At 42.0% G+C, this 26,620-nt stretch overlaps 1 protein-coding gene and 1 pseudogene across 1 annotated transcript; both read right to left on the bottom strand.

Annotated features, from left to right (window-relative positions):
• Positions 1-2,838: 2,838 nt before the first annotated feature.
• si:dkey-12l12.1 (uncharacterized) lies at positions 2,839-10,357 on the bottom strand. The gene is made up of 7 exons (XM_029756089.1): positions 10,178-10,357; positions 6,742-6,807; positions 6,319-6,351; positions 4,570-4,698; positions 4,040-4,156; positions 3,441-3,548; positions 2,839-3,197 (listed from the first exon to the last, which is right to left on the bottom strand). Exons 1-7 carry the CDS (start codon positions 10,310-10,312, stop codon positions 3,135-3,137), a joined length of 651 nt encoding a protein of 216 aa, XP_029611949.1. The 5' UTR covers positions 10,313-10,357; the 3' UTR covers positions 2,839-3,134.
• A 9,883-nt stretch (positions 10,358-20,240) lies between these two features.
• LOC115195814 (UDP-glucuronosyltransferase 2A1 pseudogene) lies at positions 20,241-22,099 on the bottom strand (annotated as a pseudogene).
• Positions 22,100-26,620: the final 4,521 nt, after the last annotated feature.

Here is a 26,620-nt window from a genome sequence, read left to right as displayed (position 1 = left end):
AGAGTTGGGGACAGATATGCAGGGACAGACTGGCAGAGACAGGGAGTCTCAGATAAGTTTGTTGAGTCTTTGTTTGGCAACATTATGAAAGGTTCTCAATTTTGTTTACTAGTAAAATAGGAACATCATTGGAAAATGCCATGGATACCCCCACTCTCAACTTAAACTGGTGACTGAACTAAGATTTGTTAAAGGCAATGGTATTGCTGTTGTGATTAGTTGTGTAGTTTTGGGTACCGGTAGTTAGGAGTACGGCAAACACCTTATTTCTTTGGTTCCTCAATATACATTTACCATATTACAATGTAGGCTATGTGTTACAGCACTACTTTTGGTGTCCCCCTCAGGAATTGCTCTTGAGAAAATGTCATGTAATTGTCCCCTCCAAAGTTGATATCAGATTTTCGCCCCTGGCCCTGGAATAAACAAGCCTCCATTCTGAGTAATTTTTCCATGTACTAAATAGTATATTTTTCCTCGTCAATGTACACACAATACCCCATAAAGACAAAGCAAAAACATGTTTTTAGACATTTTAAATGTATTAAACGAAAATATGACATTTACATACAGTACCAGTCAAAAGTTTGGACACACTTACTCATTCAAGTTTTTATGTAGAAAATAGTAAAAATAAAGAAAAATCCTTGAATGATTAGGTGTGTCCAAACTATTGACTGGTACTGTAAGTATTCAGACCCTTTACTCAATACTTTGTTGAAGCACCTTTTGCAGCGATTACAGCCTCAAGTCTTCTTGAGTATGAAGCTTGGCACACCTGTATTTGGGGAGTTTCTCCCATTCTTCTCTGCAGATCCTCTCAAGCTCTGTCAGGTTGGATGGGGAGCGTTGCTGCACAGCTATTTTCAGGTCTTGCCAGAGATGTTCGATCGGGTTCAAGTCCAGGCTCTGGCATGGTCCACTCAAGGACATTCAGAGACTTGTCCCGAAGCCACTCCTGCGTTGTCTTGGCTGTGTGCTTAGGGTCGTTGTCCTGTTGGAAGGTGAACCTTCACCCCAGTCTGAGGTCCTGAGCACTCTGGAGCAGGTTTTCATCAAGGATCTAGGAACTTTTCTCCATTCATCTTTGCCTTGATCCTGACTAGTCTCCCAGTCCCTGCCGCTGAAAAACATCCCCACAGCATGATGCTGCCACCACCATGCTTCACCTTAGGGATGGTGCCAGGTTTCCTTCAGACATGACCCTTGGCATTCAGGCCAAAGTGTTCAATCTTGGTCTCATTAGACCAGAGAATATTGTTTCTCATGATCTGAGAGTCTTTAGGTGCCTTGTGCCAAACTCCAAACCGGCTGTCATGTGCCTTTTACTGAGGAGTGGCTTCTGTCTGGCCACTCTACCATTAAGGCCTGATTGGTGGAGTGCTGCAGAGATGGTTGTCCTTCTGGAAGGTTCTCCCATCTCCACAGATGACCTCTAGAACTTTGTCAGAGTGACCATCGGGATCTTGGTCACCTCATTGACCAAGGCCCTTCTTCCCCGATTGCTCAGTTTGGCCAGGCGGCCAACACTAGGAAGAGTCTTGGTGGTTTTAAACTTTTTCCATTTTAGAATGATGAAGACCACTGTGTTCTTGGGGACCTTCAATGCTGCTGAAATGTTTTGGTTCCCTTCCCCAGATCTGTGCCTTGACACAATCCAGTCTTGGAGCTCTACGGACAATTCCTTCGACCTCATGGCTTGGTTTTTGCTCTGACATGCACTGTCAACCGTGGGACCTTACAGGCGTGTGCCTTTCCAAATCATGTCCAATCAATTGAATTTACCACAGGTGGACTCCAACCAAGTTGCAAAAACATCAAGGATGATCAATGGAAACAGGATGCACCTGAGCTCAATTTTGAGTCTCATAGCAAAGGGTCTGAATATTTATGTAAATAAGGTATTTGTTTTTTGTTTTTAATACATTTGCAAAAATGCATAAAATCTGTTTTTGCTTTGTCATTATGAGGTATTGTGTGTAGATTGCTGAGGATTGTTTTTTAAATCCATTTTAGAATAAGGCTGTAACGTAACAAAATGTGGAAAAAGTCAAGGGGTCTGAATACTTTCCGCAGGCACTGTAAAGTACATGACTGGTCTGCAAAAACACTCTAACCATTTCCATTAGTGAATGCAATGCCATGAGCTTCCTAGCTCAGGCTAAATGAATTCAAAAGAAACATGTTTTTTTTCGAACAAATTAACTTTGACTTCTGAAACAGATGGCGCATACAGTCTAACATTATGATGATTTCTTTCCAATTATCAACTGGTCCAACTCCCTTTAATTTGACGGTTTAAGGTTTGACTGCAAGTTTAGACTCTGCACCTGGTCCACACTGTGCTGGGCATTCACTGTTTGCAGCCCAAATGGCACCCTTTTCCTTACATAGCGCACTACTTTTGACCAGGGCCCACGGTACTCACGACCTGGTTCCCAAAAGCATCTTAAGGCTAAGTTCATTGTTCAAACCATATGGTTCTAACGATGAACTTAGCCTTAAGATGGTGAAAAGTAGTGCAATATGTAGGGAATATGGTGCCATTTGGGATACAGGCACTGCCTTTAGCTCAGCCATCTGTAATTGGGGCTCAGTGACATTTTCCCCCCTAATCCACAATTTCTGAATTAACTACTGGAAGTTACCCAGCTCCTGTTGTGTGGGAATTGAAGGTGTTGCACTTGGCAACAGAGAGGGAGAGCTGGAGCAGTGAAATGTTCTAGTCCATTTGTCAAGGTGGAGTCGGACTCTGTCATAGACTAAACAGAAAATAAACAGTGCTAGCTAGAAACGGCAGCCCTCTGTAGCCTTATGTTGTGGAAAGTTCTCATGAAGTATTCTCATACAAGTTTACTTTATTTAAGCCTGATAATATGCACAGTTGCCAAAGAATCACCATCAACCAACGACAACAACAAAAAACTATAATAAAAGAGAATATTAAAGGGGTTCTCAAAAGTATTGTGTGTATACTTGTCCTCAGGGATGTGTTTCCATTATATATATTACATTATTATTACATTTAAAAAATTACATAAAACCAATATGCTTACAAAGAGAAGATATAAAGTACAGTTTATGAACTATTGAAGCAGTAGCGCTTCCACAAAGTCCCTTGTTTAATGAAATGTTTATGAACAAACAATTCTCTTGGTCTGTTTCTTCTTCTGTGGGCTCCTCTTGCGCCTTTGTCCCTGGTGAAAGAATCAAACATTTAGTTTAGATTAGAGTGACAAATCAGATGGAGGTGAATTTAGCACAACGGGTTTGAAACTTTTTTTGTGTTAGCGGTTTTTAACTATTTTGTCTGAACTCTGTATTCTTAACATGCTTGCAAGCAGAATTTCTCTCTGGTCACAAAAAAGTGATTGATTGGTTTATTGATTGATGGACTCAGGTGGGGGTGAGGGATAGGTGGAGGGGGACATTGGCCTCACCAAGGGTTCAGGTTTGTCTGGGACGTCCATAGCGGAGTACGCCCCTGGTCGTCCTCTTGGCTTCCCTTTCTTCTTCTCCTTCTGCAGCTGCCTCCGTACTCTGGTCACCTGGAAGAACAATGACATGACGTAAGACTTCAATGATACAATGTTGAATGCAGGTCGACTAAGTAGGGCTAAGATAGCATCTCCATAACTCCTGCTGAAACTTAGTCCTAATATGGACAGCGTACATATATTTTATTTTTATTTGATGAAACCTTTATTTGACTAGGCAAGTCAGTTAAGAACAAATTCTTATTTACAATGACGGCCTACCCCGACCAAACCCTAACCCAGACGAGGCTGGGCCAATTGTACGCCGCGCTATGGGACTCCCAATCACGGGCGGTTGTGATACAGCCTGGAATCGAACCAGGGTCTGTAGTGACGCCTCTAGCACTGAGACACAGTGCCTTAGACCGCTGCGCCACTCGGGAGCCCATATCTCATGTCAGCCGTGTGTTTGAGAATCTCACTAAACAAAAATGTCTGATGTTAACTATAGACTGGTATCACATGATGGTCTGCTCCTGGGTTGTCATGGCGATGTTGCATACCTGTATGGCGGTGCTGGGGTTGTTGTTGCTGAGCAGAGAAAAAGATCCCAATCTGGATTTAGGCTTGTTCTTCTTCTTGGTCCCAGACTGGCCCAAGTGTCTCCTGGCCCGCTCTGTCTGGAGGAACAACATTCCCGGGGGATCATTTAGAAACTAAACGTGGCCCGGCTACTGTACGTTACACAGGAGTCTATTGAAGGGAGGACGGCTCATAATAATGGCTGGAATGGATAAATAGAACGGTATCAAACACATGGAAACCATGTCTTTAAGGTGTATGATGCGGTTCCATTTATTCCTTCTCAGACATTACAATGAGCCCTTCTTATTTAAAATGACACTAGCCACCACTGTAGCATACCAAGTGCTTCACGAAAACAACCCGGGATAAGAAACTACGGTGCACCATCCATCGCATCCTTTCTTATGCCGCTGTTTTTAAGGGATCAGAAAAATGACAACACAACAGCCCCATTGGATCATTTGAGACCTCTCCCTCTGTTCGTCTCCCTCCCTGCCTCCGGCGTTACCTGAACTTGGATGAGTGTGTTGGGGAAGCCCTTCGTTGAGAAGGACCCAGGAAGGCTGGAGTGCTTCCCCAACTCTCTCTTCTGTCTGTCCAACGGCACGGCCGACGGTATGTTGTCATCTTTCAACTTCGATTCAGAAATAAATGAGGCATTGTTGATGAACGTGGAGCCAGCACTGTGGCTTCAGCAATACAATAGTGTTGTATAGCTAAAGTATGTACAATATAACATATTGCTGTAAATGTACAGCAAAATATTTACAGTTAGCTACTGTAATTCTATATTACAGGACTTTAAAGAGCAATGCATTATGGGGGAGGGGCTCATTGGCATTGGCTACACTGCTGTAAAATTATATTTTTTATTTTACGATACAATTTTACAGTAAAGTACTGTATTACTCGTTTTGCTGTATATTTATAGCAGCATACTGTGAATTATGGTGCATTTTGGGAAATTGTTGTGGATGAAGAAAGACTCTGGCTTATTAACATATTTAGAGGCATGCCTTGTACGTGGCTATATTTGTTGCATCCGCTAGTGAGAATGCTGTACCAATTAAACTGATATGTGGTAGTAGTGCCCAAATAATGAATGTGTATAGGGGACAGATCAGAGTAGCAGCAAGTCTTAAACCTTTACTGGTTGAGTGTTTTGCCAAGTCATTTTGGTCTATTTTGCCCTGTAATCATGACCTGTTTGGAAGCCATTGTTTCGGCCTTTAGAAGTGCAAGTGATATAAAATGCCAAATATTCATAAATATGCTGTAAAATAAAAATACCTAGCAGCCAACCTGCTTGCACCAATGTAATTAGGGAAATACCAATATTACAATTACAGTAGAATATACTTATTTAGTCTACAGCAGGCAAATGTTACTGTGTTGTACTGTATGATTGCTCTGATATTACAGTAACTTAAAAGAAGCTGGTGGCGAGTTATTGTGAATATTACAGTAACAAACTTGGCACTAGAAAGAGATGGGCAAGGCTACTTCAAAAGGTGTCTTGTTACAAATACGCAATACCTGGAAGACCAATGTATTCTTAATTACAACAACTTTCTCAGTAACGGTTACATAAACCTTTTACTTGCCATGACATGTTTTTTATCAACATTAGTTTAATGCACTGACTGTAAGTCCCTCTGGACAAGAGTGTCTGCTAAATGACCAATGTCAATTTAAAAATTAACACTTCCAAAGCACACTGCTGGACGTTATGTAGTTATGCGGGCTACTTGCAAGTTTATTTTTGTATTAGAAAATACCAAATGTATGTATTCTTATTAAACTGTTACAAAATACATGAATTGTACTTCAGGCCAGTTAAATACAAAATAGATATTGAAACTATTCAAATACTCATATCAAATACATGTAATAGAAATATTGCCAATCTTTGGCAGTAGCTGCCTGCACTGTAAATCTGCAACAGTTTACTAACTGTGCTTCCAGTAAGGCACTGTCAATTCTAGAATGACAGCATGTTTGCTGTAGTCAGGTGTTACGGTAATATGCTGTACATTTGTGTTTCAGTAAAGGTCCTGTAAATCTACAGTAATTTACTGTCTTCTGTGCTGCCTGTATTGTACTGTACATTTACAGCGACCTACTAGCTACTGTGCTGCCAGTAATTTACTGTAAAAATTACTGGACATTTTTTTACAGTGTATAGTTAAAGTAGGCTAATTGGTTGTATTGTTTTGTTTTGCAGTAATAAGCAGCAGGATTTATATAAATGTCTTACACCAAGTACAGAGTGTGCCCCAGGTCGTCCTCTCTGTTGGGCAAAAGAAAAACGTAAATAATGAGTTAATGCAATTTGGGAGAAAATAAATGCCTTCTATAAATGTTATCGTGTAAGTGTGTGTGTGTGTGCGCCTGCGAGTGTGTTGGTAAAGAGGTATATAGTCCTATATCCTGTCTCATACACAGATGTCTGAGGAATGACTTTGGTGAATCTATATTTAATATCAATATTCAATATCTTGGGACAAGCGTTTTTAGTTGCATTGGAATCATATTCCTCCTGGGGAGTTACCATACAGTGAGTGATATGTCTTGCATGCACAAACCCAGAGTGGAAAGTCATCCAGTACAAGGTAGGAGTCCTCTGTGACAGAGAGCAGACTGTAGTAGGATGTCTTTGTGGGGAGGGAGGCTCATATACCTTTGGCTTTTTCTGGATATGGGTCTCTCTTGGAGCAGATGGCATCAGCCGCAGAAGCCCATCATTCTGAAGGAGATCATTTTAGCAACATGTATTCTTTATTCCACTTACGTAATAATAACACCTCAACCCCACTCATATGCAATTACTAAACAATTACTAAATTAATATGTTACAACATGTTTGTATGTCGTTACTTGCAGAATTACATTCTTATTAGAAAGGTATAACAGTAACTTAGTGTAAAGTGTTACCATCGGTTTATCGAGACAATTCATACACCATATCCTGTCAGGATGAGTAAGGGTAAACAGTGACCGTATTGTAGGAGTTCAGGCTTTACTAGAACATACAGGAAAACAGAGTTTGTACTGTATGCCTTTTCACAGTGTACATCCCCTCCTTACCTCCTTAAACATACGGTGCATTTGGAAAGTATTCAGACCCCTTGACTTTTTCCACATATTGTTATGCTACAGCCTTATTCTATAATGGATGAATTTTATTTTTCTCCTCATCAATCTACACACAATACCCCATAATGACAAAGTGAAAACCGGTTTAGAATTTTTTGCAAATGTATAAAAAAATTAAAAACGGAAATACCTTATTTAACATAAGTATTCAGACCCTTTGCTATGAGACTCGAAATAGAGCTCAGGTGCATCCTGTTTCCATTGATCATCCTTGAGATGTTTCTACAACTTAACTGGAGTCCACCGGTGATAAATTAAATTGATTGGACATGATTTGGAAAGGCACAAGCCTGTCTATATAAGATCCCACAGTTGACAGTGCATGTCAGAGCAAAAACCAAGCCATGAGGTCAAAAGGAATTGTCCATAGAGCTCCGAGACAGGATTATGTTGAGGTACAGATCTGGGGAAGGGTACCAAAACATGTCTGCAGCATTTAAGGTCCCCAAGAACACAGTGGCCTCCATCATTCTTACATAGATTAAATGTGGAACCACCAAGACTAACAGACTTTCAGAGTTCCTCTATGGAGAGGGGAGAACCTTCCAGAAGGACAACCATCTCTGCAGCACTCCACCAATCAGGCCTTTATAGTAAAGAGGCCAGACAGAAGCCACTCTTCAGTAGAAGGCACATGACAGCCCAACAGGACAACGACCCTAAGCACACAGCCAAGAAAACACTTTGGGACAAGTCTCTGAATGTCCTTGAGTGGCCCAGCCAGAGCCCGAACTTGAGCCCGATCTAACATCTCTGGAGAGACCTGAAAATAGCTGTTCGGCGATGCTCCCCTTCCAAACTGATAGAGCTTGAGAGGATCTGCAGAGAAGAATGGGAGAAACTCCCCAAATACAGATGTGCCAAGCTTGTGGTGTCATACCCAAGAAGACTCGAGGCTGTAATCGCTGCCAAAGGTGCTTCAACAAAGTATTTGCAAACATTTCTAAAAACCTGTTTTTACTTTGTCATTATGGGGTATTTTGTGTAAATTGATGATGAATAAAATCAATTTAATAATTTTAAAATAAGTCTGTAACGTAACAAAATGTGGAAAAAGTAAAGAGGCCTGAATACTTTCCGAATGCACTGTATAATCTCCCTGAAGAAACTTCTGTTGTCTTAATATAGACCCAATACTTTGTACAAAGGTCAGTACATGCCCTGTATCCACTTCACACTCATTACATTGAGGCGCCCTGCTCTTTATTTATTTATCTATTTTGAAAACTTTCTGTATAGTCCATTTTGTTCTGTGCTAGTTGTTGACGAGCACCATGAACTAACCCAGTAGTGTATTATGTTCCATTATCCACATTCACAATGACCTTGGTGGGAAAAAGCACAGGCAAATAAACTCAGCATTGAATTCAATTAAACTGTTTCAAAAAATAGATTTCTTAAATAATGCTGCCTAAGGCAACTGGGAGTCCAACCACATCTGAAGTTTAAATAATTGCACATACTGTAATAGTGTAATTACACACAAAACACATAAAACCTCTATTTTCCACACGGTAAAGAATACTTGACTCAGTCTTCCATGTTGGTGAAAATCCTCTTTTGAAATGCTGCATCTTTCATTTTTTATTTTATTTAACCTTTATTTTATCAGGGAGTTATACTGAGACCAATGTCTCTTATACAGATGAGATTTACAGAAATTACAGAAATGAACACATCAAAATGCAATGAGAAGAAAATCTTTCATACATCTGCTGTATGTGTCGGCCAGATGAAGGTAACCGCCTTGGACAGAACATGGGGAATGTCCACAAAGAATGTCGACCGCAAATATGGCAGCTCAAACAGCTCTGTGGCCACGTTAAAAGTCTGCAGAGAGTTTGTTCCATTGAGGGTAATTGAATAGGTTACAATGAAACTTTGTTCCTGACTAAAATAAGTGTATGTTTCCAGGTTACTGGAATGTTTAACTCTATTTAAATCCATGCATGTGTTCCATCCAAAATATGACATGCTCAGCCACCATACCACTGTGTCACACACACACACGCACATGCACATGCACACGCACACGCACACGCACACGCACACGCACACACACACACACACACACACACACACACACACACACACACACACACACACACACACACACACACACTTTCAAAAAAATGCTGGATTGTTTGGTTGACCCAACTGCTAGGTTGCAGGCACTGGGTCACTTAGTTAGGTTGTTTTCTTTAAACAACTGCTGGGTTATTGATGCTGGGTGCTGGGTTATTGGTGCTGGTTTATTGAGATATGCCCCAACGTTACAGCTCAGAAGACTAGAGGCATGGCTTAGTCGGGGCGTGGCTTTCTGATAGTTATTTTTGGTAACCAGTGAGAGTAAATGTAATTGCAGCTCATCTGTTCTGTTGTTATCACATGTTAAGGTTGAACACTGACACTTTTGAAGCTTTAATGAGGCTTACACAAGTGTATGAGAGTCCCAGTGTTGGGATATGTAAATAAAAGATCTCTCAACATTGTATCTCAATGTTGGGATATGTAAATAAAAGATATTATGAAATTTGCAGTGTAAAACGTAACATGATGAACATGAATGACATGTACTCTTCCAGGTGGCCAAAAACAATTATCTGAAAGCCACAAAAGTTAATCACGCAACCAAACTGGCTGGGTCAAAATAACCCCGAGTGTGCTGTCCAGGATTTACCTAGTGCTGGGTCAACAAATAACCCAAAGTGGGTTGTTTTTAACTCAGCACACACTCAATGGAGACACAAGAGCATTCATAGCAGTTATTGGCTTCCTTTGGCTTCTGAGCTAATGTTGCTACTGCAGAGTCTGGGGAAGTGCTTTGAATAGCTTGTAAAAAAAAAACCAAAAAAACACTTCTAGCACCAACACTTCTGAACTCCATCTACCTGACCAAAGGAGCTCCTCCACAAAACGCAACAAACCTACAACTGTAACCTGTGGCCCCAATCCCTTACCTTTCCTCCGGTGGTCTGCCCATTAACACAGTCTTCCACCTGTGATGTCCCAGTGCAGTCTGCACCATGTGTGAGCTGGAGAAAGCTGCCCTGCAGACAGAGCAGACTAAGGCACACCCAAAGAGCAGCTTCCATAATGGTGCAGGTCCAGGCACTGAGGCCCAGCCCCGTCAGCTCCCTGCTTTATACCATCCGCTCCTAACCTAATGAGGACCAGATGCAGAAGAACAGAGGAAGGGGGGGGGGCCATGCCAGCTTCAGCTTCACACAGACAAACAGCATCGCACCACACCGCAGCCCAGCGTTCTACGCCAGCTAGCGGTTCTGCGGTTCTCCAAAAACATGTCAGCCATCTGAAGGGCCTCCCCCAATAACCACCCCTACCTCCCCCGTACCAGTCTGGACGGCGCATGAAAGTCATTTTCCACTGATGCTTAAAAAAAATACAAAATACAGCTATATAAAAAAATATGTTTTATTGTCACATTCTGTAACTACAGAGAGAGAGAGAGAGAGAGAGAATCAGTAAAACGAGTTAAGTCAAACCTCTTATGACAGCACTTGAGAGATTGGTGGCTCACTTTAAAGATATCCAGGAAAAGAGAAGAAGATTTGAGTTGGTTTCCCATTTTATTCTGCCAGAGATAAAGTTCTGTGTTTATACTGCTCTACCTCGCCCTAGTGAAATAAATGTATTTATATATTTTCATGTGGTTCTTTATCCCAGACTGCCCCTCTAAACCCTTTCTGTTGGTTTGGACCTGCTTGTTGTGCTGAGGGAATCTGAAGTCCACACATAAACTTTCCTTACACTTTGAGCTAACGTGTGTTTTGTGATCTGATCAATATGATCCAGTTTGATCAAGGTTTGTCACGTCTATTAAAATGTGTCTCTCATCCATCCACCGTGTCCGCATTGTGACCACATTAGCTGGTGCCTCCCTGTATGCAAATTATTTGACAGATATTCTTTCAAAATAATCTGGATTTATTTATTTTAACACAGTTACTGATGCCATAAATCAATGGTGCTACCTGTCAATGATTTTAGAGGCCAGTATAATGATGATTTAAATGGTTTGACCATCCAGATCTGTTTACACTTGATTGATATCCAGAAACAATGCGTGCCTTGCTACATCTGGAGGTGGTAAGGAATATCAGATCACAATCAGATCACAATGTGTCTTTTACCGTCTACACCTGTCTAAAAATGTGGACAATATCAGGACAAAGGGTGAATTATAGCACCACGTATAAACAGGGCTATACTATAGTATTTCATTTCCAGAAGTACATCAATAAATGTAAGGGGTTTGTCTACAGTAAGTCACAATGGGCAGTTGTAAGGAAACTGCAGTGCTGGTACATTTGCCAACACATTATTTATGCTGGTGTGTTTTTGTCCCATTCGATTTCTTCCGATATTTTGTTTGTTTAAAAAAAGAAATTGGCAAGCCTGTGGCTGTGTCCAAGTAGAGTGAATGACTGTAAGGGGGCCTGTCTAGAAGTTTTATTTGTGTCACACCCTGACCATAGAGAGCCCTCGGGGTTCTCTATGGTGTAATAGGTCAGGGTGTGACTAGGGGGGTTTCTAGGTATTATATTTCTATGTTGGTGTGTGTGTATGGTTCCCAATTGGAGGCAGCTGATAATCGTTACCTCTGATTGGGGATCATACTTAGTGTGTCCTTTTTCCCACCTGCTATGGGGGATATTGTTTTGTATGAGTGCCTATGTGTGCAACGTATTTCACGATAGTGGAAGTTTTTATCCTGAAGAGTCGATTGATGCACCCGTCAATCTAATGAACATAATAAAAAATCCCCATCAAAATCCGTATTTTTTTAACTAGAGATACCGCATCTGCGGTGGAAAGTGGCAGAGCTACAGCACTGTTTGTCAGACCAAGGAGACATCCCGAAAATCAGTCTTCTCACAAAAAAACATGTATGGAGGGAAAATGTATGGAGTAAAAAATACATTATTTTCTTTAGGAATGTGGTGAAGTAAAAGTAGTCAAAAATATAAATTGTAAAGTACAGATACCCCAAAAAACGACTTAAGTAGTACTTTAAAGTACTTTACACCACTGCCTGGTATCGATAAAAAATGGAAGTATGGAAGTAGTTTTGTGCCATCAAAAAAAGGGGTTAAATATATTTCCTGAGCTTTCTTATCTCTCCTTGATATAAGACAGACACTTCAAAACCTTATTCCTTATGATTTATTTTTTGACAGTTTGTTTTGCCATTTATGAATGTGTTATTCAATGCGTTTCTATGGACTATAGTAGTAATGGCCAAATATATATATATATATATATATATTTGGCCTTTACTATATAAATATATATATATACACTGTTGTCACGTGTAGTTTCATGTTATCACATTAACATTAACATCACGTGATCACATGTGAAGTTCATGTGGGGTCAAATCCAAAAGAACACAACACAGAGTGAAACCCTCTGTATTTTCAAGTATTGTGGTGGCATCATCATGTTATGCTTGTTATCAGCAAGGACTGGGGAGTATGTCAGGATCCAATTAAATATTACATGGAGCCAAGCCCAGGTAATAAGTTAGAGGAAAAGCCGCCTCAGTATTCTGAAAACCTAACCCTGGGATAGAGTTGTATTTTTCAGCAAGACAACTACACAAATGTTTATGCCAAAGATACACCAGATGGCTTTCTGAGTGGTATAGTCTCAGTGCTGACTTAAATGTGATTAAAAATCTGAGACAATGTTTGGATATTGCTGTCTATCAATTATTCCCAAGAAAGTTTACTGAGCTTGAGCAATTTTGACAAACGCAATGTATATATGTTGCCCTAAGAGTTTTTGGAGAATCTTATTCAAAAGGATTCACAGCTCTAATGGCTGCCAAAGGTGCTTCCACCAAGCATTAAGTCTGGGGTGTGAAGACATATGCAATCAAGACATCTTTGTTATTTTATTTTCTATAACTTTCTTTCACTTGTGGAGCAAGTTGTGTAGATTTGTAGGATTTTTTACATTTATTTAATCCCTTTTTAGATAAAATTTTAAGGCAGAAAATTGTGAAGACTGTGTAAGGGGTGTGTACACTTTCACTAGGCCCTGTATACATGACATGCCAAATAGGTGGTACCTGACAGGTAAGCATGGGAAAATAGAAACAAATAAGGTACAGGTAGGACTACGATATTAGTGATGTAGTGTTTCTCTTCTTTACTAAGCATAAATATCGGAGGATCGGAGATCGACTGAAAGTCCAGCAAAGGGAGACATGGCAGAGTGAAAAACAATGGCAATTTTGGAAACCTTGCTTAGACTGGAATGTAACCCAAGTGAACTATGAACACTCAAACATGCATTTTATGAGGGCTAACCGTACAATTTATTCTATTATTGTATTACTTGAGAAAAAAAAATACGTTTCATCTAACATGAACTTACCATCAATCAATTTGACAGTAGTTTGGAAGGGAACTTGCTTTTGTTTTGGAAAGGGAATCAAGACACATTTTGGGTTATGTATTCACATTCTGTACATACTCTGCAGGTCGAAAATAAGGTTTCTTTTTTAATGCTTTCAGGCAACAGGAATGGAGTGAGACATCTCATTTGGGAGACCATCCATTCTCCCCATGCAGCATAGGCCTGTTCAGTGCGAGATGGATAGTGGTGGGCTGGTGCTGAAAGACTGTGGCAGGATGTGGTTTACTGTGCAATCTCACTGCAAATGGAAAGCAAATGGATATAAATCAGTCACTTAATATAGAGCTGGGGTAGGTCTGTGTGTGTGTGTGTGTGTGTGTGTGTGTGTGTGTGTGTGTGTGTGTGTGTGTGTGTGTGTGTGTGTGTGTGTGTGTACGTGCGTGCGTGTGCGTGCGTGTGTACACCCGTGTGTGAGTGTGTGTGCCAATGCATCTGTATGTGTGTGTGTTTACTTGGCTCAATGAGGCTATGAGAGGGCTCCCAATGGAAAGTGAATTGGTCCAGCTATGGTCAATGAGCCCCCTGGTGCCTCTAGGCATAAGCTCTCCCAACCAGCCCTCTATTTGGCTCACCATACTCTGGCGGCCACAGAATGGCACCATCCACTCTAAATGCCATTGCTGTGTGTGCGCGTGTGTGTGTGTGTGCATGCATGTGTGTAAAGAGCAAGAGCATTAACAGTTCTGGCCTGGTGTGCCTCAGCCCTGTTTGTGTTGTGCAGGTACTAATCCCAGTATAGCCTACTCAGGTTTTAGCTAACACCCTTTTCTCTCTTCCCTTTTTTTGCGGGCCCCTGTTTGCAGCCTAGGCTATCGTCTGGCTCCTGAGTCGGGAATCACATTCAATATTCCTCCAAAGAGCTTTGTCACTTTTTGCCAGTGGCTACTTCCACAGAGGTGTGAGAGAAGCGTGAATCACGTAGCCTCCTTTCAAGTGGGGGGGGGGGAAGAGAAACTCAAGGACGAGCCTGAAAGAAAACACACGGCACAGGCATATGTGGCATAATTTGTGCATCTGTCACTGGAAAAGGAGAGCTTGTTGTCTCGCCATCTCTTTCATTTAACTTTTTTTAATTTCATTTTAGTCATTTAGCAGATGGTCTTATCCAGAGCGACTTACAGTAGTGAATGCATACATCTCATTTCATGCATTTTTATTTGTTGTATATTTTTGTTTTGTACTGGCCCCCCGTGGGAATCGAACCCACAACCCTGGCGTTGCAAACAACATGCTCTACCAACTGAGCCACATCACCTCTGTGACTATGCCTGTCCACCAGCAAGTTTGGTGGACTGAGACTAATTGTCAAACTTGGTATTGCAGTGTGCTTAAATACTCATCAATGGCTAGCTAACGTCAGTTCATTCATCTTTCCTCTAGCGTCTATGTTGCCTCCCTAGAATCAAAGCCCCCTTTAGAATATCAGAATTCTCCTCTCTCACAGACCACAGATGAAATAAGGCTCAGTTCCCATTCTGTTCCTTCTGACAGAACTACAAATTAGTTTCCAATTTGAGCTGGATTATAAATTAGATAGTGAATCCTCCCTGAGAAGGGCCCATGGGCCCTGGTCGAAGGTAGTGTGCTATCTTGGGAATAGGGTATCATTTGCGACGCAGCCAGAGAGAGTACGAGAGAGTCAGGTTACCAGATTATGAATGAAGGGGTAATTTGGAGCAGCCGGGAGGCTCTGCTGGAATGTCATGATGTTCTGGCATTTCCCTGACAGCTCCAAACATGTAGACATAAATCATTATTCACTTCTATGTACCGCAGCACCAGAGGGACACACACACACACACACCCACACACACACTTTACACTACACCCTCTCCCTCTCTCAAAGTGAAGGGTATCAGAGGGAGGGAGTTTACCCTTGGAGGCAATGGCTGTGTGTCTATCTCAGTCAATACTCAACACTCTTCAGAGCTGATGAATGTCTGTGTTTGCAGGTAATGACTCAGGGAGGAAAATTGTTATTAAACAATCAGACACATTTGGGTGATCTCTGGCATTATCCCTGCGCGTGCGTGTGTATGTGTGCAACAGACAGCGCGAAGGTCACGCCCCCTCACTATCTCCGCCAATTTAGAATCCAGTCACTCTGCTGGCGTTACCATGGCAGCAAGGAGTCGAAGGCAAACATTGCCATTCAGGGTAGAAGGCAACGCTTTGATGAGAGGAGAGAGAAAAATGGAGAGATGTGTAATACCCATCTATCTCCTGGGGAGAGATAGGATATGAAGAGGCAGTACTTTATATAATATACAAATCCATTCATGGAGTTTCACTTTAACCTCTTACGTCCACCACAAAAGATTGTGTTTAGTGGTGAACTGAGCCAGAGGGGGCGTAAATATCCAGGTGTTAACAAACACAGATAATAGGTTACATTTCCACCATGCACTAAATATTACAGAAATTAATTCCTGTCAGTGTTTGAATTGGGCTGGAACACAACAAGTACTGATTACGGGCACTTATAATTTTATAATTTTATACTGCTCGAGTACTGGCACCTCTTATAGAATATTGGCTTAAAATATGATGAGTACTGGCACCTAAATGTAAAAAGTGCCAGCACCTATTTCTTTCCACTTCAAGCACTGATTCCTATGTATCAAACAAAGCCTCTTTAGAATGTGCAGCACACATTATCATTAGTCAGTGTGTCAGTTGAGACAGCACAGAAATGGAAACTCCTGACATAAAGCAATGTTGTCATTTCACAGGGGAACGACTGAGAATGGACCTATTCCTCCCTGTAAATCTGATTGTCTGTGTTTGTGTTCCATTTCAGAGCTGAACCAAAACTGTCTGTCATATAGTCTGATACAGTACACCATCTGCATACTAAAAAACGCCTTGTTTCCTGGTCCCATCTATTTTAAACAACATGGTATTCTACTGTATCTTTATTCGATAGTTTGTGTCTGCTTAGAATAAGAATATTCCTTAGAATAAGAATATTCCCCTCGGAAAATAGACCTCCTGAGACCGAAGCTGTCCTAACATGGACACTGTACATTAGTTCATATTTTTCAAAACAGGACAGAGAATTTTTTAGAACGTTGAATCAGTTTATTTAACAATGTTGAATCCGTCTGGTTGTTAAGTGTACCTGCCTCTTGTGCCATGGATGAGTGTGAGCAGCTGTTGGAAGACTGTTAAGAAACAGTTTGGCAGAGATCTGGGTGAAAATCAACAGCCCGTAGATGACAAAGCAACCTGTTCCGAATTCATCAGCAGCACACAGTTCCTACTGCCGCCCAAGAATTCTCCAAATGTATTCAGTTTTCCCATGGAGTTCTAAAAATTAATGGACATCATTAGACGGAGAGATACATAAGTGTCTTGGATGTATGAATTGCACGTTTCTCCGTATTCTATCTGTAAACAAGAAGCTGTTGGCACATAAGCCCCTGATCGCAGACTCTACTCTTGAGCTAGTTGCTTGTTTAGATGGGTAATGGGTAATGTCAAAGTGTTGTGCTTGATCTGAGCCTATTATTGAAATGTTGTGTGGCACTAGCCACACAAAGAGTGTGTTAGCAAACAGCTGTGGCTGGAGTAATATTGGCAGGCGAACTTTGTGGTACTTGGCAAATTTCCTGTCACTCATTCAAATATGTGAAATAAACACAGTGAGGTGGGTTAGGGAGGCACTTTCCTCTGACTAAGTCTGGACGCCTGGGGGGACTCTCAATGTGTTGTCGTTTCCATGGAGGGGAAACAGACCCTGTTATAGTAAACCATGGGAGTTGTTACGAAGCTCAACTCAGCCATGTGCCTATCTCTGAATGACCACTTGCGAGCGTCATTCACCACTGAGTCACTCAGTGCACAATTGTGGTCCACTGTGATAACAACCGTTTTTCCTTCTTAGGTTCCCTACGTTTTGTCAGTTTCCTTGTCAGTTTCCGAAGATGGTTGTGAAAAAACGCCCTACTGACAACACAGTGTTTTTGACCGACAAACCAAACCATCCGGGTAGCAAGTCATTAAGCCTGTGCTGTCTCTCATTACTTTAATGACCATAGTTGAGCTGTGAGTGGGCTGTAACTAGGAGGCAGATAGTTGTTTTGTTAAATGGGTGAAATGAGCAGGAATGTCCTCAGCCACTATACTTTGACTCATTATAGTGGCTAGGGCCTTATTAGCACTAGTTTATTATCTGTAACTGGGGGGAATGGCCTCCTCCCTTCCTCCCTGGAAACTCTATACCGTATATACAGTATACGCTATACGGAGTGTACAAATCATTAAGAACACCTGCTCTTTCCATGAAATAGACTGACCAGGTGAATCCAGGTGAAAGCTATGAGCCCTTATTGATGTCACTTGTTAAATCCACTTCAATCAGTAAACATGAAGGGGAGGAGACAGGTTATAGAAGGATTTTTAAGCCTTGAGACAATTGAGACATGGGTTGTGTATGTGTGCCATTTAGAGGGTGAATGGGCAAGACAAAATATTTAAGTGCCTTTGAACGGGGTATGGTAATAGGTGCCAGGCGCACCGGTTTTGTTTCAAGAACTGCAACACTGCTGTTTTTTTTTGCGCTTAACAGTTTCACGTGTGTACCAAGAATGGTTCACCACCCAAAGGACATCCAGCCAACATGACACAACTGTGGGAAGCATTGGAGTCAACAAGGGCCAGCATCCCTGTGGAACACTTTCGACACCTTGTAGAGTAACTCAATATTAGGAAGATGTTCCTAATGTTTGGTAAACTCAGGACCCGCCATTCATTTTTCACATTGTGAATTTTTACCAGAAAATCAAATGAATTGTGTATATGGTGTAGGCTTACCTTGGCGTGACATTTTGATAGCCGTGTAATTCTCTCTCGGAGAAGCTGAGTTTTATCAATATATTCGCCTCAATTGACAAAAAAATAAATATTTGCAAAGCTTATTACATTTACATTTACGTCATTTAGCAGACGCTCTTATCCAGAGCGACTTACAAATTGGTGCATTCACCTTGTTATTGATAGAAGTTACCTTGTCCGAGGGATTTGCACGGTTATCAAAACGTCACACCAGGGTAAGCCTACACAAACAGACCTTATATGATGTAGTTCTAAAATTCCAGATTGAAAAATGAATGGTGAAAAAATTATAGGAACCATTACCGGGTTTTATGACTCATACTGTGGTACTCAATACCGTATGCGCTGTAATAAATATAATTGAAGTACTATATGTAAAATGCAGAATGTGAAGCTGGTCTCCCTGATTAAGAGGCTCACATAATAGCCAAACAATTATGTGTTTATTTTTTTCAAGTGTAGCCAACAGCTCAACATTTCTACTTAGTCTACTTGGAGTGAGTCACTCTGTATGTTTTAGCGTTTTTTTGTTGTTGTTGATGCCCTTCTGACAGTTCCAGTGCCACTTAGGCAATTAGTCATCTTTAGTATGCAGTGTGCTCAATCTCCACCTACTCAATCATCAACACGGGCAATTATGTTCAATGGAATCGGAAGCAGCAGACGAGCTGCCGGAGATGATAGAAAGTGGTGAGAGAGGTGTGCTGCTGAGCTTCCCTCTGCATTAGTCAAGCATGTGGGGTGTTTAGTACGCACATTATTAAGGGCTTAGCGAAGAGGATTACTAATTCAAATCAATACCTCCTGAATTTGAGCTCTTTCAGAATCGTAGTCTTTAATGTTTTGATACAGGAAATCATTAGAGGTCTTCTGAGGAGGGTTTACCCTCACGTGGCCTTAACGAGGGGAAGGGGTTTTCTATAGCTGGAGTATGTCAAAGATTAGAGTATGGATTTCATGCTACTCAATACAGGTCAGAATTTCCCTCTTGTTGTTGTGAACATGCTGCGGACACACACGTACACACACGCACACACACATAGGCTGCAGGTACGCCTAGCGATTAGAGCATTGGGCCAGTAATTGAAAGGTCGCTAGTTCAAATTCCCGAGTCGACAAGGTGAAAAAATCTGTCGGATGTGCCCTTGAACAAGGCACTTAACCCTAATTGCTCCATTATGGCAGACCCTGGCAGTGACCCCATTCTCCGAGGGTATCTCAGGGGGAGTTGGGAGGTGCAAAAAACACATTTCCAATTCACAAATGCGTAGGAAATAGGCCACATATAAGAGCACGCGCACACACAAAGGCCACTATCCCACCTAGAGGCAGAAATTCAACATGTCATCAGCTGAAGTTTGTAACTCCATTCAAAGGTCAGAGACTTGTTTGCGGTCAATGTTCGATTTTAGCCCTGACACCAGATACTGCAATTTCAAACCCAACACAAAACACACTGTCCAGTCTGAGACTGTCAGCATGGCCAAGTCTATATGATGACTCAATGTGGGGGGATTTCTTGTGTCTAATTGAGCAACTTGGTGTATTACTGCAGTGTTCACCGGCTCATTGAGTCCCATTTTTTGTGGTCTTTCCCACTCCCACCTCTTTGCTGTCTCTTTATTTTCTTTCCCTCTTAACTGCTCTCACTCCTTCTGTAAAATCTATTGTTTTCTCTTGTGTCTGTTGTGGAAGGATCTTGAGTGTAATGGGTTACTTAAAAATGACAAGAATTCCAGACAATGTTACAGAGGGAAATTTTAAGCAATTACTTAATTATATTCATATCAAGCCTATCAATTTCAATAACATGAAGAAAGGGATAAAGTCAAATGGAAATGAACTGAATAATCTGAGAAAAATGTACAGTGTAAGACTATAAAGCCTGGTCTCAACACTTTACAAGGAGAAAGACATTTAAGGACAGAAAAATATGGAAGTTTGCTGGTGTTGAACCTGTCACTCTGTCTTCCGTTTAGACTTTGTTCCGTAACAGCACCTCCGGACACAGAAGAGGCATGTTTTGATGAATAGGAGGGTGAGCAGCATCACGATGGCCAGTAGGAAAGCGAACACGTCCAGGCTGTGGTACTGGTACCAGGTGAGCTCGTGGGCCTGGACCCTCAGGTGCTTGGCCCCTTTATTTCTCATGGTGAACTCTATCCAGAACACTGCCTCATCCTTGGGACTGATGGGCCTGTCATGGTGTATCCTGGACAACCTCAAGGCGTTCTCCTTATACGACAGCTCGTTGATCACAGTGTTGAGTCCATCCACCAGATCCTGGGTTTTCATGGTGTTGAAGTTCATGACGACCGCGGCCCCCTTGGCCTTCATGTGGACCATGTTGTCTGGCTGGTCAGCGAACATAGGAATTCCCACCATGGGGACCCCGTGATAGATGGCCTCATAGATGCCGTTGGTTCCACCGTGGGTGATGAAGGCTCTGGTCTTGGGGTGACCCAGCAGGTCGTTCTGCGGGATCCAGTCCAAGACTCTGGTGTTGGGGGACAGGGTCTCAGGCTTCTCCCCACTGAGCCTCCACAGGACCTTCTGGGGAATCTTCCCCAGGGCTGAGGCGATCATGTTCCCTTTCTCTGTGGTGAGGTTCTTTATCATGGACCCGAGGGTGAACACCACAATGCCGTCTTTTCCAGAGCTCTGCACAAACTCCTCCATGTCCTCTGGTAAGGGCTTGGCAGGCTTGCAGTGGATTCCCCCCACAAACTTGAAGTTAGGGAGGAAAGGACGAGGGTAGTCAAAGTCCCAGTATGTCCGGATCAGCCACAAGTCAGCTTGGCCCATCACCTCACAATAGGTCGAAGGCTTCCCTCGAATCTCACTGTAGTAGGCGTCTATGTCTTGCCAATAACCGTATGCTATTATGTCCTGGGACGCATAGAAGAGGAAGTTCAACAGTCTTTCAGTGAAGCTCATTTCGTCAGTTAACTTGATCATGGCACCAGGGACAAAGGATGGTGGAGAAGGCAGCTGCCCACAGAGCCTCTCCCACATGTGGGCAATAGAGAAACGCAGGGTGTAGACCAAAGGAATGCCCAGATCCTCAGCCACCAGGTCACTGCAGGGGTAGATTGGATCGGATAACAGAACATCATACTTGGCCTCTCTCAGTCTCCTCATGACGGTCTCTGACCTCAGTAGTCCGTCACATATCTGTATGGAAAACTTTAATTCTCTTTTTAAAATATGATACCCCTTCCAATGGATCTGCAAGTAGCTCAGGTAGTCTATCTCGTACATGTGAAAGTGGATGAACTCCTCAAAGAAATCGCTCATCTCTTGCATTGAGATGGAGACGTTGAATGGTTCGTAGCTGAAGCGAGCCTTTTCCGTGGGGTCCATGTATACAGAGGCACTCTGCACCAGCACTGTAACACTGTGTCCTCTGTCAATCAGAGTGTCCAATATAGGCTTGAGGTTGATCCAGTGACTGCCTTCAGTATGCCAAACTAATATGTTTCCGCAGTTTACACTCCCTATGATACATAACTGTGCGATCACAAACACAGAGATATACCGTGTCAGCTTCATCGTGACTGTGTGGAAACGAGTTGAAAACCACCTTTTAAAACTCTTTCCAAAGTCAACCAATCATTAACTGAAGTTGAACTCTGTATTGTAGTACTATAGAGTATTCCTCCTGTCACATAAAACCAGATAAGCGAGCCACCGCCTTGATCTTTCAGTGTGAAAGGTAAAGGCAAGCACACACAGACAGTAACCCTGCTTGTTCTGCTTGTCCCTACCCAGAGTCAAGCAGCTAGCTGCGTGTAAGCCCTGCCAGCAACACACTGTTCAGTCATAATAGGTACCAGTGGGATTAAAATCTTACAGAGGCGTCGGCGGCAGAATGGTAATCTCCCCCAAATCCTGGGCAGGAATGTAGGCCCAGGAAATTAGTCAGGAGAGATTTGTTATGGCAGAGGGGAGAAACAAATGGGCTGAGGCACTCTGGATTTGTCCCAAATGGCACCCTATCCCCTTTATAGAGCACTACTTTTGATGAGAGCTCGATGGGTCAAATGGATTAGGTTTTTCTATGCATTTGCATGGTGGTTTGGTGGACATTGACAAACTATAAGCTACATAAAAGGGCATTAGTAAGAGGATATTAACATGGTTGCATTGACACGCACAGACAGTGAGTTGCAGGCAGGATGAGGTAGCAGCTGCAACGTGACAGGTGAGATTGCAAATCTACCTGTTTAACTTCCCTGGCTGGAAACTGTGCGACCGGGAATTGCTTCAGCCTGATAGCGGGGAGGAGAGGGAAGGAAAACAGAAGCAGGATGGTGGAGAGTGCTCACAGCTAACAGGATTGGATGGATCATGGCTCACAGGTGGATGAATATGGACTAGCCCAGGTGAAAAAGCTGTTCCACTCTAAAGTTATCGGATACACCTGGAGCTGAGTGACTCTCTCTCAGGCTGGCGGAAAAATATTTCATAGGGTTAGTTGAATAGTTGAAAAAAATGTCTAAATGTATTGCAAATAACAAACGTCTGCCTCAGCATACTTCTAGACAATTTGTGCGTGCATAGAAATTAGAACACAGTGTTTAATTTACATGACAGCCTCTGTCTTACTTCAGGTACTTACAGCTCGTAACAATGGAGCTAATTGTTCGATTTCCTGTAAGTAGTAACAACACTAACAAATAGCCAACCATTATGAAGAATAACTGTAACAAATGATCCCCTCAAAAGACCTGTTTAGGATTCATAAATCAATTCTGCCTTGCTGTCAATGTAGTTGCGATCCATTGACCAATTCAATTGTTACAAGTGTAACATTTCGACGAAGAGAGTTCACACAGCGTTTAAAGCACCCCCCTGAAAAAAGTCCCTCAAATGCCAGCATTCCACTGTGAAGCTAATCTATTCCCTGACAAACAAGAGTTCTGAATGTCGCTGCACACTGCACACTTCACACACACGCACACGTGCACACGCACATTACTGCTACTCCTACTGTAGGAGGCATGTGACGGGGAAAGAGGGACGATAATGCTTTGCTCTAGTTATTCTGCCTAGTAATCACACTATTCCCCAGTGGGCCTATGAGAGCTCTCATGCTGGGAAAATCTCTATCAGGCACAAACATGCTAAAAAAAAGGTAGGACATGTAGACCTATACTCACTATGGCTGAAGATTTCTGTGACTGTACATATGCCCCTAAGTGATACTGGTGCGTTTGTGTGTGTGTGTGTGTGTTTAAAGAACAGCACACGCTGTACATGTACCAGTAATGAGTCCTATGTTCCTCGCTGAATGCTGGGAAAACACCTGTAACAAGCAGCCTCTTTGGATTATGAAAAGGTCAATACACGGAGTACTTAAGCCATAGAAAGTTCTCAGAGGAGTTAATTTGATACCAGTATTGAAAGAGAAGGGCAAAATAATGCAACGTTGGTCGGAAAACATTTTCCCTTTCTTCCATGTATGACGAGGAGCTTGTTGCAATTCTGTTTTAGATCTGCTTATCAGTATTCGCCTGCCGATGGTCTGAAGGTGTCACGACTTCTGCCGAAGTCGGTTCCTCTCCTTGTTCGGGCGGTGTTTGGCGGTCGACGTCACCGGTCTTCTAGCCATCGCCGATCCATTTTTCATTTTTCCATTTGTTTTGTCTTGTTTTCCCACACACCTGGTTTTCATTGCCTCATTATGTGTTGTGTATTTTACCCTCTGTTCCCCCCATGTCTTTGTGTGGTATTGTTTGTAAGTGCTTGTGCACTTGTTACTGGTGCGCGTCGGGTTTTGTACCCAAGTTGCTTATTGTTTTATTGCAGTTGGTTTTTGTATTAAAACTGCTCCGGCTATTACCGAGTTCTGCTCTCCTGCGTATGACTTCACTGCCACCAGTTACGCACCACGCTATAGAAGCTGAGCTCAGGCTGCAGTGACTCAGCACGATTAGATAGATGATTAGATAGATTTGCTGAACCATAAGTAACCATTAAACATTGATAACCATAAGTGACCATTAACCTCAAGAAGTCTAAGCCTTTGGGGTGGGGGGGTCTACTAAGATGTTGTTTTTAGATGGTCATACCATGGATAATTTATCTATTTGATTTAGAATTTCAGGATCCCTGTAGGTATCAAAAAATACATAATTAAATATAGAATTTGGCCTTTACTACTATAGCCCATAGAAACGCGTTGAATAAAACATTCATAAATGGAAGAAAAAAATCATAAGGAATAAGATTATGAAGTGTCTTTCTTTTATCTAGGAGATATAAGAAAGCTAAGGAAATATTTGGGTTTTTTGGACACCCACTTAACCCCATTTTTGTTGTTGGCACAAAACTACCTTTTCTACTTTTTTAAACTGGTACCGGTTACCTTCAGATGAGTTCCGTGATGCTACAGACAGAAATTGGCACATCGGTGGTACCGACTTCAGACGAGTCCCGTGGGGCTTGTGGGGGTCGTAGAGCAAAACGGAGAACACCATCACGAGAATCTCATCTTTCCATAGACTGAAGGCCAAACTGTTCAGACGCTACAGACGTTTTTTGTGAGAAGACCGATTTTGGGGATGTCTCATGGTCTGACAAACACCGCTCTAGCTCAGCCACCTTCCACCGCAGATGCGGAATACCCACATAGGCGGATGCGGTGGATTGAGACGCAGCCCATGTATATCTCTAGCTTAAATTGACGGATTTTGATGGGGATTTTTTTTATTATGTTACTTAGATTGACGCACTGGTGTGTCAATAGACTCTTAAGGATTTAACCATTGATGACCATTCATGTTATCAATCACATCACCCTCTCACCTGGTATGATCTATGTGTTTTATTGTTCACAGTTTTTAAGGGGATTGGATGCTAATGATTGATGTTCCACTCTCTGAACCCTCCAAACAGTGCGTTACATAAGCATTAGTTGTCACGCATGTGTGTAGGAACGGACCAAGGCGCAGTGTGAGTACCGTTCCACATCTTTTATTAGAATGTGAAACTTTGCAAGACAAACAATAAACAAAAACCGTGACGGCAGTGATGCAACATGCACTAACTCAAAAATAATCTCCCACAAACACAGGTGGGGAAAACAACTACTTAAATATGATCCCCAATTAGAGACAACGATGACCAGCTGCCTCTAATTGGGAATCATACAAAAACCCCAACATAGAAAAAAGAAACTTGAACACAACATAGAACAAATAAACTAGAATAAATCCCCCAGTCACACCCTGACCTACTCTACCATAGAAAATAAGAGCACTCTGTGGTCAGGACGTGACATTAGTACACATTCTGTTGTATCTGAGATTATGTCAACATCAACTAGGAAAGTGAAGACATAGATGGAGACATCTGACAGAGGACATGAATTGTACATACTGTACATCATACCAGATGAGAGGGCAATGTGATTGATAACATGAATGGTCAACAATGGTTAATGGTTACTTAGGTAATGAAAAAAAACTATGAAAAAGGCACTGCTAGGTTCAAATTGATCTTAAAAGTTTGTAATGCATGTGTCACTTAATATCTTTGCCACTCCAATCCTAATAGGCAAATCTGTGTTAATGTGCACCACTGAACAGCCGCTACGCAGTCATGCTGTCAGACAAAAGTTTCGGATTAAAGTGACAATTGATATGACAAGATTACCACTGGGATCAATGTTTAACAATATGATTTTTGTAACCTTCTCAGACCAAATGGTAAGTAAGTAAGCCTTGTCCGGGCCAGAATGGCCAATTGGGCAAGAGGCTGCAAATTCTCTTGTTTCTCTTGTGCAGGGATCTTTAACTAGATTCAGCCGTGGTATTTTTTCTTGAGTGGATAAATAATTTGATTCAAGAAGCCCAAACAGATATTGTATTTGACAAAAACATAAACATTTCAAACCTTGATTACATTGGTCCACGATCATATTCTGTATGTCTCTCTATTTCAGCCAGGACCCCCGTGACACAAGACAGTATCTGTCTCTGATTCTAAAGGTTGCACGTTTGAATCCAGCAATAGAAAGTTATTTTTGTTTTAAGCCTATCCCAAACCTTAACCCTTACCTTACATACAGTACAGTACCAGTCAAAAGTTTGGACACACCTACTCATTCAAGGGCT

The sequence above is a fragment of the Salmo trutta genome, chromosome 6 (genome assembly GCF_901001165.1).
Source record: "Salmo trutta chromosome 6, fSalTru1.1, whole genome shotgun sequence".
Taxonomy (NCBI): Eukaryota; Metazoa; Chordata; class Actinopteri; order Salmoniformes; family Salmonidae; genus Salmo; species Salmo trutta.
Note: the sequence above shows the minus strand (reverse complement) of the source record. Positions and strands in the feature narration are given on the sequence as shown.